General features: G+C 43.4%; 1 protein-coding gene across 7 annotated transcripts in view; it reads right to left on the bottom strand.

The window, feature by feature from the left end:
• Positions 1 to 2,621: 2,621 nt before the first annotated feature.
• LRRC27 (leucine rich repeat containing 27) overlaps positions 2,622 to 14,215 on the bottom strand; it is a 49,402-nt gene continuing 37,808 nt past the window's right edge. For 6 of the 7 annotated variants that reach the window (XM_081007201.1, XM_081007199.1, XM_081007200.1 and 3 more), the window contains 3 exons: positions 6,715 to 6,848; positions 4,520 to 4,646; positions 2,622 to 2,811 (listed from right to left, as the gene is read on the bottom strand). In XM_081007201.1, the coding sequence (XP_080863327.1) occupies positions 2,662 to 2,811; positions 4,520 to 4,646; positions 6,715 to 6,848 (411 nt within the window). In that variant the 3' untranslated portion in view covers positions 2,622 to 2,661. The remainder of the gene's footprint in view (positions 2,812 to 4,519; positions 4,647 to 6,714; positions 6,849 to 14,215) is intronic. The other variant, XM_081007203.1, reaches the window with a different exon arrangement.

The raw sequence follows: 14,215 nt of genomic DNA, 5'->3' as shown, positions 1-14,215 counted from the left end.
AGATCAGGAACAATTCTACACTGGGGGGGGGGGGGGCATAGGAGCTTTTTAGCCTGAGGACTGCATTGCCTCAGAAGCAGCATTCTGGCGCTACATGCCAGTGTCAAGCAGAGCCAGAGACTAAGAGAGAGTTGGCCAGAGGCAAAAGTGGTGACTCCTACCTTAGTACATTTCAGTCATGCCAAAAGGTAGAGGGGTTTCTACACATACATCTCTTAATACAGGCAACCGAGAGGCACTGTTACAAAGTTCAAAGATGCATTCCAGCTAGGCAATAGCACAAGGTGAGGAGCAGGGCTGGAGACAGGTGAGAGGGGAGGAGGCAGGGAGAGGGCTGAAGACAGGTAGAGGGGCCTGGCCTACGGTTGCCGCATGTCCAGAAAATGTCCAGAATACTGAAAACGGCAAGCAGTGTCTGGGCGAAAATTGCCTAAATGTCCAGGGAAATCTGATTTTCCATAGAAATAGCTCAAAAAAAGTCCAATTTCTTTGTGATTTTTCTCAACAAATTTGCCCCCCGCCCCACTCAACCCAAGGTTCTCCATCCCTACTTTTCCAAGCACCTTTGCTGTTCAGGTACATTGGTCTATTCTGTCAGTGCTCGGTTAACAAGCCAAATTATGCTGTGCCACCAAAACGCTTCTGTAGCTGGGATTCCCTGCTCAACAGCAATATATTTAGCTGGAGTTGTGGATCCAAAGTGACCCTTGTCATCTCAGAGTAACTCTTGCTCATCCTTTAGCGCTGGGAATGTGGCTCTCCTATTGACATGGTCATCTACAATTAAACAGGTCTTTTTTCTGTGACATTAGCAGGAGGGACAGCACAACTCTGGTTGTTTTAACTGTATCTTTCCCAAAGAGTCAGCTGATAGAATCTATGTCCAGAGGGCAAGGAACAGGAAAAACTAAAACAGACATTACCACCCCGCGCCCGAAGTTTTATCACCAGGTTCTGTTGTTGCAGTAAACATTTTGTGATCCCTTTTCTTCCTTCCAAAGATTTATCACTTGGCATTTCCATTCCCTGTTCACCCCCATCCCTCATTTTCTAGCAAGCTAATGCTCCCCCCTTTGCTGCATGAAAATGCGTATCTCCCAACTGTTTTGAAAAGCTAAAAATTTCTCTCCAGCTACAAGGCCAGCACAATCCCTCCTGTTCGCTTTGTGGCTATAAAACTACAGCTACAGATGGATTTAGAAATAGGGATGGAACACCAGCTATTTGTGGAATCCGGAGGGGGAATAACAGCTGGTACAGCCACACCCCGGGATGAAGCATTTATCTGATCTGTTTAAATCTCAAATCCTTCCTTCTACCCAAGACTTTGCTACTGGGGCCTCTCCAGACTGGCGTTTTTTCCACAGGTGTATTGGCTGCATGTTCTTTTCACAGCAGTGTATTTATTCTTCTTTATTAGTTGTGCTGCGATGCCTCCCCAATGCTACCACACTATTGCTGTCTAGGAGGGCTACAGAAAAAGGAAAGTGTGTGTTTGCTGGTGGTGGGGGAAATAAACCAGAACATTGTGGTATAAAAAGTCATGGGATTTGAGCAAGAAGCTATAGGATACACATTGATTGGAAAAGAGGCAGTGTGAAACAAACAAGCAACAACAACAACAACAACAAACCACATACCTTTGCAGGTGCCAACAGCATTAAAAGCAGGATTGTGTGTGACTGCCCTGATAGCATCAAGAGCACATCAGGTCATGAATGTGCAACAAAAAGGATGTCTTGTTCCTCGAATCTTCATGAAAAATGCCCCTATTTCAAATAGGGTATATCTAGGAAGGCTGGCGAAGGTTCCCTGCTAAAGTGATATTTGATCTTCATCTCAGTCTAAGTGTGAAACACTGCATCGGGTTAATACTTGCGTAAGCAAGATGATTTATTTTCGAGCCTTAGCTCCTCAAGTTCCTCCTGTAGTTTCTAATCGTCCACAACCACAAAGACCTTGAAAAAATATTGCTGACAACAAAACTCGGGGGGCAAGGATTTGACTCTTCCCAAGGACATAGAAACCAAAATTGCATGTTGATCCGTAGTGAAAAAACTCTTGAAATAAAACATGATGGCTTTAATGATGAGTTACAAAACTGATCTGCCTAAGGAGGCACAGAAGAGCGGTCAGGTGAGTCACTTGCTGCTCTTTAAAACCTCCAGGAGGTTGAATGCCAATCTGATAACCTTCCAGTCTCTACAGCTGGAAATATGTTTATTAAGGATATTACCAATCACTGGGGTTTTTTTTTTAACTCTTCATTTAGAAGGTGTGAACTTTTCCTTTAATTAGAGAGACCCGTTACATTAGAATTGTAGGATATCCTGCAATTCTGCTCCACTGGATCTTAAAAGAGATTGAGAATTACGACAAATATCTACGAGGCTCATCTTGGAAGCAGGGTTCCAGGAAGGTAATATTAACAATAATCGGCATTAAAACCATGCAGTAACGGAAGGCACTTCAAAACCTTGTAGGCACATATTGAAACGGGGAGGGTGATGAGTGTGAAAGATTCCAATTTTTACGTTCCAAAGCAAAACAAACAAGAACAAAGGAGAAAAGGAGAAATTTGAAAGCCTGGTTAAAAGCATATCAACTGCAAAGCAAGCTGGTGTAGGTGGCTGCTGCATGACAAATTCTCTTTAATATAATTTAAAATGTCGTGTTAGAAAAGATATTTGGAGGCTTGTTGATAGGCAGTGGATTCTCTGGTGGTTGCACTTCTCCTGTAAAGGCAGTGAAACGATATTCCTGATTCAGGTCTCTTTTCAGATTTGCTAGCTGCTGTTCTAGGTTTTCAGCCTGTGGCAGGAAACATAAAAAGCATGAACACTAGAGTTGTTATCACATTAACAAGGCTAGTGCCCAACTATTCATTTGTGTCTCAGGTAGCTATCTACTGCTGTACAGTGGACCCTCTGGATATGAACTTAATTGTTCTGGGGGTCCATACATACCCTGAAAAGTCTGCATCTAGAAGCACCGCTTCTGCGCATGTGAACGGCGCGATAGAGTGCTTCTGCCCATGCGCGAAGCACGCAGAGCGCTTCTGCGCATGCGGCGAAACCCGGAAGTATACACTTCTGGGTTTGCTGCGTTCGCAACCCGAAAGTTACATTACCCAAAGGTAACATAACCTGAGGGTCCACTGTATTTGTGAAACTGGATTCCAAAGCTAAATGGTTCCTACACTGGTCCCCAAACCAAAGAACTGAATCCGCAGCAACCTTTGGGCAACAAAGCTTCAAAGAAACCTTCTGCACAACTCAAAACTTTGCTGCCAATACCAATTTGAGAGGGGTAGCTGTATCAGTCTCTTGTAGCCAAAACAGCACGGGGTGTCTGGTGGCACTATAAAGACAAATAAATTTATCAGGAATTATCTTTCTTGGGCCAGGGCTCACTTTGCCAGAAGCATGGAAATGTTAAGCTCATTTGGCAGAGAGCTGCAAAGAGGTCTGACTTAATCTAAGTGAGTCTTGCAAAGCTCCTCTTGCTTCTTATGCAGATCAAACTTACGGATGTTTACTTAGAAGTAAGTCCCACTTAGTTCAATGGGATTCACTCCCACAGAAATGTGCACATGACTGCAGCTTTATTAACCAACATAAAAAAAGTAAGATGCCCTAAGTTTTTGGCAGCACTTTAGCATAAATTTACCGGAACAAAAAAACTGTATTATCATGATATGTCAATTCAGATGTAAGCCCAAATCTGATTTGCTGCCAGATGAATGAGGGTTGGTGACAGATGACTAGCAAACCATAGTTTTGCATTGTATCTGAACTAGGGAAAGCATGTTTTGCAGAACCTGTATTTTATTTATGACTAGAACTGCAGAGCAAAATTTGAATGTGGTTTGCAATTTTGATTTGTAGTGTTACCTTGACAATATTGGTATTTCTAATCATGTCTTTTGCAAAAACGTCTGTGGCACACAACTGTCTCCAGTAAAAATCCCTACAGTGACACTTCATTGAATATATGTATAGGTTGTATGAGTTAGAATCATAAAACGGTAGAGTTGGAAGGGACCACTGAGGGTCATTTAGTCTAACTCCCTGTAATGCAGGAATATAATAAAATAATAATAATAATAATAATAATAATAATAATAATAATAATAATTTATACCTCATCCATCTGGATGGGTTTCCCCAGCCACTCTGCGTGGTTCCCAACAGAATATTAATAATGATGATGAGGATGATAATGCGATAAAACATCAAACATTAAAAACTTCCCTAAACAGGGCTGCCTTCAGATGTCTTCTAAAAGTCAGATAGTCTTAAGCATTCATGAGCAGATCTGGTAACAATAGGAAAGCTACGGTTTTGTTTCTGCTTGGGTACTATTTCTTGTTTCTACTTTTTTTTTGTTTTACCTTACTCTGTGGACTTGTAATTTTGTCCTTTTTATTTTTCAACAAAGAATATAAAATGAGGATAGCCACGGTTTGCAGAAAAAAACAAAAACAAATGGAGCAACAAAATGTAATAATGCAACCTACAATCTCATAGTCTTGTTTTGCTCTCTCCATATCTTCTTGAGGGATCCCTGTTAACCTTTTCCTTCTTTCTTTCATCATTTGCGTGTGCTGTCTGATGCGATTCTCCACTTCCTTGCGTTTGGCTGCTCTGAATCAAACAGAGAAGAGTACATCAGGAATAACTTTCTGATAGTAAGAGCTGTTTGAAGTGGAGCGGTCTCTCTCGGGAGGTTGTGGACTCTCCTCCTTCCTTGGAGGTCTTTAAGCAGAGGTTGGATGGCCCTTTGTCATGGATGCTTTAGTTGAGATTCCTGCATTGCAGGGGGTTGGACTAGATGACCCTTGGGGTTCCCTCCAACTCTGCAATCCTATGAATTTTTCAGTATGTCCTCACCTCCATTTATGGATCTACTTAAAACATTTCATCAGCCCATTACTGTAATAGCATTTTTCTACAGATAACAAAACATCAAAAACACTAAATTGCCTGAAAACCCAGAGATTACGGTATTTCAATCTGTACACAGTGGAGCAACCGGTGTGTGTGTGTGTGTGTGTGTCTATGATGGTGCCATTGTTTGAGAGAGCAAGCCACAGAAATATTGTCACATAGTTCCGACACAGGAGGAGAAAAGGAGACTGAGCCCCGGCCGCGCGGAGGTTTAAATCGGGTAAGCCACACCCCCAGTCGACCTGATTGGTCAGCTGTGGGGCATGACATGGCTGGGACTCCCAATGACGCGGGAGGCATTGCCATGCCCCCCACCGAAAAAAGGCAAAAGATTTATACGATCTGAAGAGAAACCAGAGTATGCCCCCCACCGAACACGGGGAATACTCGTGGCCCGCCTGCAATTCCCCCCCCCCCAGGAAGGGGAGCGGTCTTTTCATTGCTGGTATCAATTGCTTTGTTATCAGCTGCTGTTGAAGGAGAATATCTTAAGCTGATTAATGAAAAAGTGTCTGCCTGCTATCTTCAAGTTCTAAAAGCAATATTAAAAAGTTTTTCTACTCCCAGAAAACACCCAACTATGAGAAGCCTCAGAACACCAGGCAAGCATCTGCAGTGACTGATGTTAGTATGTTGCAGCAAAAACAAGTATCATGGTATCTGTGGTATAAACTTTTGTGGACTACACCTGCACCCGCACACAAACGCAGGGTATGAAGTTGTGGGCTTTTCTGTAAAGGATGGAGGAAAGTGGCCGCAAAATGTGAGGGCTGGAGTCTGTAACATTTCTACATAATGCAGGCTTAAAAGTAACTGGCATTACAGTCTTTAGGTTCCTCTCCCCACCCCCCTGCCCCATCGCTAACTTGAAAATGTTGAGCCTTTGACTGAGCTTTTCCTTTGTCCTCATAAAAACAAAACATTGTAATCAGTTGTGCTGCCCTATTATGGAAGCCATATAATGCTGGCAATATAATGAATGTCACCTCCCTGCCCATCCACCCTCTTCAGGCTTAACAACTTTAGATCTTTCAGAACTTTCAGATATTTCAGAATATCTTACACAGGATCAACACATTTCTTTCTTTCAGAATATGACAGGTGTTTCTAATTTAGTATGATATTTGGGTTCCCTATCTGGATGATGTTTTAGTGCATTATGAAATAAAGATGTGAACGAGGAATCAAAACTGAAAACAAAAGAAGAGTAAGAATGCCTTGGGACCTTTTTTTTTTTTTTAAAAAAAGGTAAAAATAGAGCTGGCTGATAATTGTTACTAAGAAGTCTGAAAGCAGGTGGGGCTGGAATGTGACAGAACTGCTATCCCGGTCCCCTAATGAGAAAATATTTGCAGTGCATCCATTAGTACAAAATGTAAATGCACTGTGGGGGTTGAATGAGTACCTAATGGTTTAAAACAGGCCTGGGGCTACAACATTGGCCTAGGGAGCGTGTGTGGTGGTGGAGAAATACACTTTCTTTTGAAGATCGCATCTACAACTAAAACATTACTCATCTGCATTCCATCTTACAGTAACTTTGGACCTAACACAGGAGCAGAAAGAGAGGAAGGAGGTGTAAGAGGAGAGTGATGCTTCAGGTGTATTCCCAGTTGTCCAGACCCCATACACCAGATGCAGGGAACCTTGGGCCCTCTAGATGTTGCAGAAATACAACTCCCACAAGCCACAACAAGCATGGCCAATGGCTGGGTTTGATGGGAACTACGGTTTAGCAACATGCAGAGAACATCTTTGTTCTCACCTTAGCTCGTCAGTCGTTCTCATTAAGTTTAGGGTCATCTCCATTTGTTCATCTTGCTTGCTTGTTTCTTTCCAGTCTTCCGGCTTGTCGTGGTTCTTCATATTGTCTGTTGCGTAAGGTGCATTTCGAGAAACCTAGAGGAAAGGCAACATATTATGGCATTAAAATGTCAGGGGGCGGAGGAGAGGCAGTAGCTAGGGCTGCCAAAAGATTCAGCATTGGACATGCCTGGGCTCCTGGGCTTTAAACTATGTCAGAGCAGGGAGAATTTCACCAGATGCAGCCTATCCCATTACTATTGAAGTTACATGATTAGGATATTTTTTTTAAAAAAAACAGAAGTTTCACCTACTGAATTCCTTGTTCACCACAAGAGAAAGTGCAAGGGCCCAGCTCCATACTGAATCCGGCAACTTCAAGTACTACTGAATCTATTCCCTCATCGCAACCTTTTGTTTGACTGTCTGTGGCCATTACTTCTGCCTCTGATCTCCTCCTACTGCAGCCTTCTATAAGAAAATTAACAAGAGCCCTGCAGGATCAAGCCAAATGCCTGTCTAGTACAGCATTCTGTTCTCACCGTAGCCAACCAGATGCCCGCAGCAGGACCTGAATGCTAGAACAACTTTCTGCATTTGTAGATCCCAGCGACTGGTATTTAGAGGCCTACTGCCTCCAGCAGTGGAGGTGGAGCATAGCCACTGTCGCTAGTAGCCACTGATAGCTTTATCCCCACATGCATCTGTCTAAGCCAGGGGTCAGCAAACTTTTTCAGCACGGGGCCAGTCCACTGTCCCTCAGACCTTGGGGGGGCAGACTATATTTTTTGGGGGGGAAATGAACAAATTCCTATGCTCCACAAATAACCCAGAGATGCATTTTAAATAAAAGGACACATTCTACTCATGTAAAAACACACTGATTCCTGGACTGTCCATGGGCTGGATTTAGAAGGCGATTGGGCCAGATCCGGGCCCCTTAGTTTGCTTACCCATGGTCTAATCCTCTTTTAAAGCCATCTAAGTTGGCTTTAAACTATGGAGCAAATTCCAGAGTTCAGCTATGTGCTGTGTGAAGCACTTTATTTGTCTGCCCTGAATCCTCCGACATTCTGCTTCGTTGGATTGCCCCCGGTTCTAGTATTATGCAAGAGGGAGAAGAAGAAAAAAACCTCCACTTTGTCCACACAGCGCCTAAAGCTGGGAGCCAGACCTTATAGGTAGCAGATAGACAGCAACTGTCGCAGCCGGTAACTGCTAGATGAAGCCCTGTTGTTGGTTAATCTTGCCACTTCTCACTCCGTGAGCAAAATTAGCCAGCACTTCAGGTAAAGAAGGAATGAATCGCTGATACCTGTCCCCATTTCAGCCTGTGTGGTACAATGCACGATTTACCCCGGGAGGCCTGGGTTCAAATACTCTCTCAGACATGAAGCTCAGTGGATGGCTTTGGGCCTCCCTCTGTCTACCAAACCTACCTCACAGGATTGTTGTGAGGATAAAAGGAGGCTTATCTCCTTGGAGGAAGAAAAAGTATGGTGCTTAAAAACACACACACACACACACACACACACACACCCCACTACCACTGCCTGCTTCATATGAAGATTTATTTCTCACCTTAATTAAAACAATATAGCACTATAGTAAATAATATAGTATATGTAATGAGCATACTCCTACCACTGAGCCAAACCCACAGCATGATTTATTGTCCCTGGAAATCAACGCTGTATTAAAACATTTCTGAAACCGCAGTTTCTTAATAATGGAAGTGACTAAAAACTACTTAGTCTTTTATTGCAACTGGACTGATACAACAAGTGTTCTTGGGTAGGTGGGAAGGTTGTGGATTTGCATGCTCAGAAAGGGCATGTCAGTTTCATAGTCGCTGGATATGTCACTGGTGGTCAAAGGTGCTATTTCCCCCTTGCATTTCCCTCCAGTCCAAGTCAGAACTTTTGCACCTCCAGCCACACCTCACTCCTTTTAGAGAAGCCTGTTTCTGAACCAAAGGGCCAGTGGTAATGAGTGGACATTTGTGAACAGCCTGCGATCTCAACACTGGGCCCTGTGGCACCCAGCCTTGACCCCAGCTTCCAAATTGTTGGTACTGCACAGTTTCTTCGGCAACTGTAGGACATGGTGCGCTTATGTGGGAGGCAATACAAAGGTGACTTGGCTGACATCCAGGATACGCAGCTGCAAAAAGATGGTGTTTCCCACTGGAATTCGCCCTAGGGTTGGTGTCACAATCAAGAGGCTTTGGTGAAGAACACTCTGCGTTCCACACTTTAATTGCCATTAACTGAGACAGGGGAAGCAGGGCCTCAGATAGAACACTCCTCTTTGATGGTGGGTGACAGGTGAAGAGCCACGGGATCTGAATTTCCACCAGCTCCCATGAATCAGGGGACTTCATCATACACATCTTAGGATGTTCAAGGCTTACGAAGTCCTATACTATCATGTGGTGTACCTCTACCTGCAGTGAGTCACATACCCTATTGCAATTGAACTTGCCTAGTCAGTTATTCTGTCCAAGGACAGGTTTTCATCCGTGAGTGAATCTTTATTTCTTCCCATACGTCCAGGGGCATACCTGAAGTGTGCAATCTCTGCCTCTTCTGATCTTAACGGTGACTGGAACACCATGGAGCTGAACATCACCCCAAAGCAATGCGAGGAGCCACAGGAAACTGACTGCCTCTTCTCTTACACAGCAGGCTGCTGCAAGCATTTAAGGAAGCCACTGAACCAAAAACCTAAACCCCCAAAGGGATTCTTTGCTCCCAAAAATAGCAAAAAAGGAAGAGGAAAACAGCTCTCTGTACACATCAACCAAATTACTAAAGGAAGAAAGAAACCACTGTCAGAATTACCGTATTTTTCCGTCTATAAGACGCCCCCACGTATAAAGAGCTAGAATAAGCACATTTCAGTAAGTGAAGGTTTGAAAAACATACTGTCTTAAAAACAAAAGACTGTATTTTTTTGCTTTATAATACTGGCATCTTGGCAAGGTCTTAATGACTTAATAAAGTGGAAAATGTTAAACCATCTTTTTTTGTTAAAAATGCAAATAGCTGTTAGTAAACAATGAGAACCTAGAGAATAAACACATCCGTTTTTGTACTCTACATTAAAGCATTTGTCTTCCATGAGAGTAGAAAACAAAGCTTTTCCATTCAAAGAAAGTGATTGTTAAACTACTCTGGGAATTGTAGCTCTCAGGGGAGTAAGAGGTCTCCTAATAACTCCCAGCACTCTTAATATATTACCATTCCCAGGATTCTTGGGGGTGGGGGGTGGGAAGCCATGACAGTTAAAATGGTATCATAGTGCTTTAAATGTATAGTGTAGATGCTGCCTCAAATGGAAGCTCTGCTCCTATATTCCCAACCCATGATGCATACTTCAGCCAGTGGTCTCCACTGACAGCAACAAGAACTCTCAGTAATTCTGGGCTCCAAGATTCTTCTAAATCTAAGCGATACCAGCCTGAAGTTATTCTGCCAATATTATGAAAGTATTTCGTATGAAACTGCTGCACAATTAACAACTTTCCCCTCAGATATATTCTTTGAAACCAACATTAGTCTGAGCCACGTGCCAGGATAAACTGGGGCAATTGTTGGTAGACACTAGACAGTTTAGCATTCTGTTTGTTTGTTTGTTTGTTTGTTTGTTTGTTTGTTTTAGCTCCAGAGTTTAGCAGAATGAACTTTGTTACCCAATGCTCCCTGATCAGCATCTTGCTGCAAGCTTATTCAATAAGTATACAGCATTAGCAATGTTACACAGCCCTCTGCTGGGCAAAACTTGGGTCCACTTATGAAAGAAGCTGCCAAGCTGCTGTAGAAACTCTATTGTGCAAACTAGATTATGCAATTAGCTAAACCCTCTGTGTTTCCCATGTTGGCCCGTTTCACTGCAAGCCTGGGAAGTAAACTGGAAATCAAATCCCACATTAGCTGTAAGAATCGCTTGGTGACCACTGGCACGTTCTTTGTTTGTTGTTGTTTAGTCGTTTAGTTGTGTCCGACTCTTTGTGACCCCATGGACCAGAGCACACCAGGCACTCCTGTCTTCCACTGCCTCCCGCAGTTTGGTCAAACTCATGTTGGTAGCTTCGAGAACACTATCCAACCATCTTGTCCTCTGTCGTTCCCTTCTCCTTGTGCCCTCCATCTTTCCCAATATCAGGGTCTTTCCCAGGGAGTCTTCTCTTCTCATGAAGTGGCCAAAGTATTGGAGTCTCAGCTTCAGGATCTGTCCTTGCAGTGAGCACTCAGGGCTGATTTCCTTAAGAATGGAGAGGTTTGATCTTCTTGCAGTTCATGGGACTCTCAAGAGTATCCTCCAGCACCATAATTCAAAAGCATCAATTCTTTGGCGATCAGCCTTCATTATGGTCCAGCTCTCACTTCCATACATCACTACTGGGAAAACCATAGCTTTAACTATAAGGACCTTTGTTGGCAAGGTGATGTCTCTGCTTTTTAAGATACTGTCTACACGTTCTTAGTCTCTTGACAACTCAGATAGGTAAAGGTAAAGGACCCCTGGATGGTTAAGTCCAGTCAAAGGCGACCCTGAGGTTGCAGCGCTCATCTCACTTTCAGGCCAAGGGAGCTGGCGTTTGTCCACAGAGAGTTTTTCGGGTCATGTGACCAGCATGACTAAACCGCTACTGGCGCATGGAGGACCGTGACGAGTGCCAGAGTGCATGGAAATGCCGTTTACCTTTCCGCCGCAGCGGTACCTATTTATCTACTTGCACTGGCATGCTTTCGAACTGCTAGGTTGGCAGGAGCTGGGACAGAGCAACGGGAGCTCACCCCGTTGCGGGGATTCGAACTGCCAACTTTCCGGTCAGCAAGCCCAAGAGGCTCAGTGGTTTAGACCACAGCGCCACCCACGTCCCTCCATACTCAGAAAAATAAGTGGAGTCACACCACACGCCTAGCTTCTGAGGTCACATGACTTCTTACCCCCATCTCTAGGTATCAAGCCTCAGAATTCCAGCTCCCATGGAAGCCTAGAGATCTGTGAATATAGCCTTCTCTCTCTCAATACATGGATGCTGGAGGGCAGGATCATGAAGCTGTGTGACCTTGGGATAGAGTCAATAGTGTGCTCCTGCTGTCCCTTTGATTGTGTAGAGCCTCTTCATATTTAGCTCAGTGGGTAGAGCATGAGATCCCAGGGTCTTGGGTTCGAATCCCATGTTGGGCAACAGATTCCTGCATTGCGGGAGGTTGGTCCTCTCCAGCTCTGCAAATCTATTATTCACATAATTAATGTGTGAGGGGGACTTTTGTCTCCCAGCCTTAGTCCTTCCTGCTCCTCTGCTAAATGAGGATAATAACATTGACCTATCTTGCAGGGATATTGTCAGGATCACTAAGATAATACACAAAATGCTTTGCACAGTCAAAAAGCATTGAAAAAACTCAGTTGTAGAGTAAGTATTGCTGCATGTAACTATTACTACATAACTGTTTGGGGTGTTTCCTCCTGCTCTTTAAAGCAATTCGTATAAATGAAACCTGAATGCTACTAATAAAGGAAGCAGCACGTTAACCACCCTGCCACTTTCTCCACCCACAAAAGTAATGGTGATATGCTGAGCAGCACTTTCTCCCATGCTAGGTCAGAAACTCTAACTCTCTCATTGTGCAATCCCTTGAAAGACTACCCAGTGGACAAGATGACAGAAGTGGAATAAAGGAAATACGATCCTATTTGTTCCTCTGCTACTTGCATGGTGATTTGCATTGTCAGCCTGCAGGCTGGATATGTGGCACTCGAGTGCCCTCTTGTGTTTTAGATATGTATTCATCCACGCCACAATGCATTTGTGTGTGTGTGTGTGTGTGTGTGTGTATACACACTAAGCAAACGAGGCAAGTAAGAACAGAGATTCCAAATGCTGGCAGAATAAGCATCTGAGCTACCCGGAGCTTTCATTCAGGCACAGGTGATCAGAATAAAAGAGAAAGCATTTATGAGGGTATGAGTCAGTAGATATTAATCTGATGCAAAAGAAGCTTCTTCAAATAAAGAATAGCAGGCTTGAATGGGAGGGATGCTTGTATCACAAGCTTTTTAGTCAGCGTGGAAAGATCAGGTTAACCTGTCCTCGCCCTGTCTCTGTTGCTGCTGAAGCCTTTAAGAGATGCATCAGAATATGATGGAGAGAGTATGGTGAGTGGAAGAGACCATGTGCTATAGGCTTTAAGAAACTTGGTTACCATTTCCTGCATTTAGAATAATAGAATTGTAGAGTTGGAAGGGACTACAAGAGTCATCTACTCCAACCCCCTGCAATGCAGGGGTCTTTTGCCCAAAGTGGGGCTTGAACCCACAACTCTGAGATTTCATGCTCTAATGACTGCTGATTAAGACCTGACTCCAATCAATATTTTTAAAAAAGCAAGTCTGACTTTTGACTTACATATTCTAAAATAACATAAACAATATCAGTTGCAATATAGTTTATTGATTGGTATTGCCTATTTTTTTGAATGAAATTAAAATGTTACCATGTTAATATTCTCAACGTGAATTGCTTTTTTTTTTTTTTTTTTAAAGGAAACCAATGTAAAAGAGCAGTAGTCAACGAGCTGCTCTAAAGGGGTTTCTTTAAAAACAATGCAGCTCTCTCTTGGGATCAGGATGACAGATTTTTCTCTCCTGGATTAATTGTCATATCCAGCCTACATTGGCTTTGACTTGGCAGAGGCAAAAACCTCAGGAGGCATCCATCAATTTTAACAATCCTATTTTAAACGAAAGCTCTTCTGCTTCAACGCCTCCAAACAGCTTGGGCAGTCGCAGTTTTTGAAAAGCTATGTGCCGAATGTTTCGACACCTACAACACACATGCCCCCCTCCCCCCGACTGAGCCATGATGCCATTGCCTAAGTGTTTACTTAAATTTGCACCTGCTTCCTCCAAAAGGCTGAGCAGCAATCGTTCTAGACAAAATCTCTACTGGAGAGAAGTTTGACGGTGGGGGTTCAATATGTAGGGGGCTGATCTTTGTAGGACCCTGCCTTGGTACCAAAGGCTGGAGCGGATAATCAAGTGGCAAATTCATATCCCTGGAATCCTATTATTGCAAAGATGGTCTTGCGCTGCTCTCTGAATGCCAGCGAAGTGATTGGTCCATGTAGGAAATGCTGCAGAGTCAAGGATCTGATAATGTACTCTGTACCCTACTCACATCAAATGTTTTGCACATCAGTAATCAAAGCATGGTTTCCTTAATAGCATGCCTGCATATAAATAATGGGATCCGCATGTTTGCCGTTTCACTGAAACTCACTGATTGTGCATTTACCCCTCACAGAGCTACAATCCCCAGCACCCTTTAACATGCTATGGTTCCCAGGATTCTGTGAGGGGGAATCTATGTGCTTGAAATGTATGGTGTAATGTAAGAAGCAGTCCAATTGTGTTTGGAAGTCCTCCTCCTCATTCTGCTGATAAAGTTC

Source organism: Podarcis pityusensis, assembly GCF_964106645.2.
Source record: "Podarcis pityusensis genome assembly, chromosome: 5".
Taxonomy (NCBI): domain Eukaryota; kingdom Metazoa; phylum Chordata; class Lepidosauria; order Squamata; family Lacertidae; genus Podarcis; species Podarcis pityusensis.
Note: the sequence above shows the minus strand (reverse complement) of the source record. Positions and strands in the feature narration are given on the sequence as shown.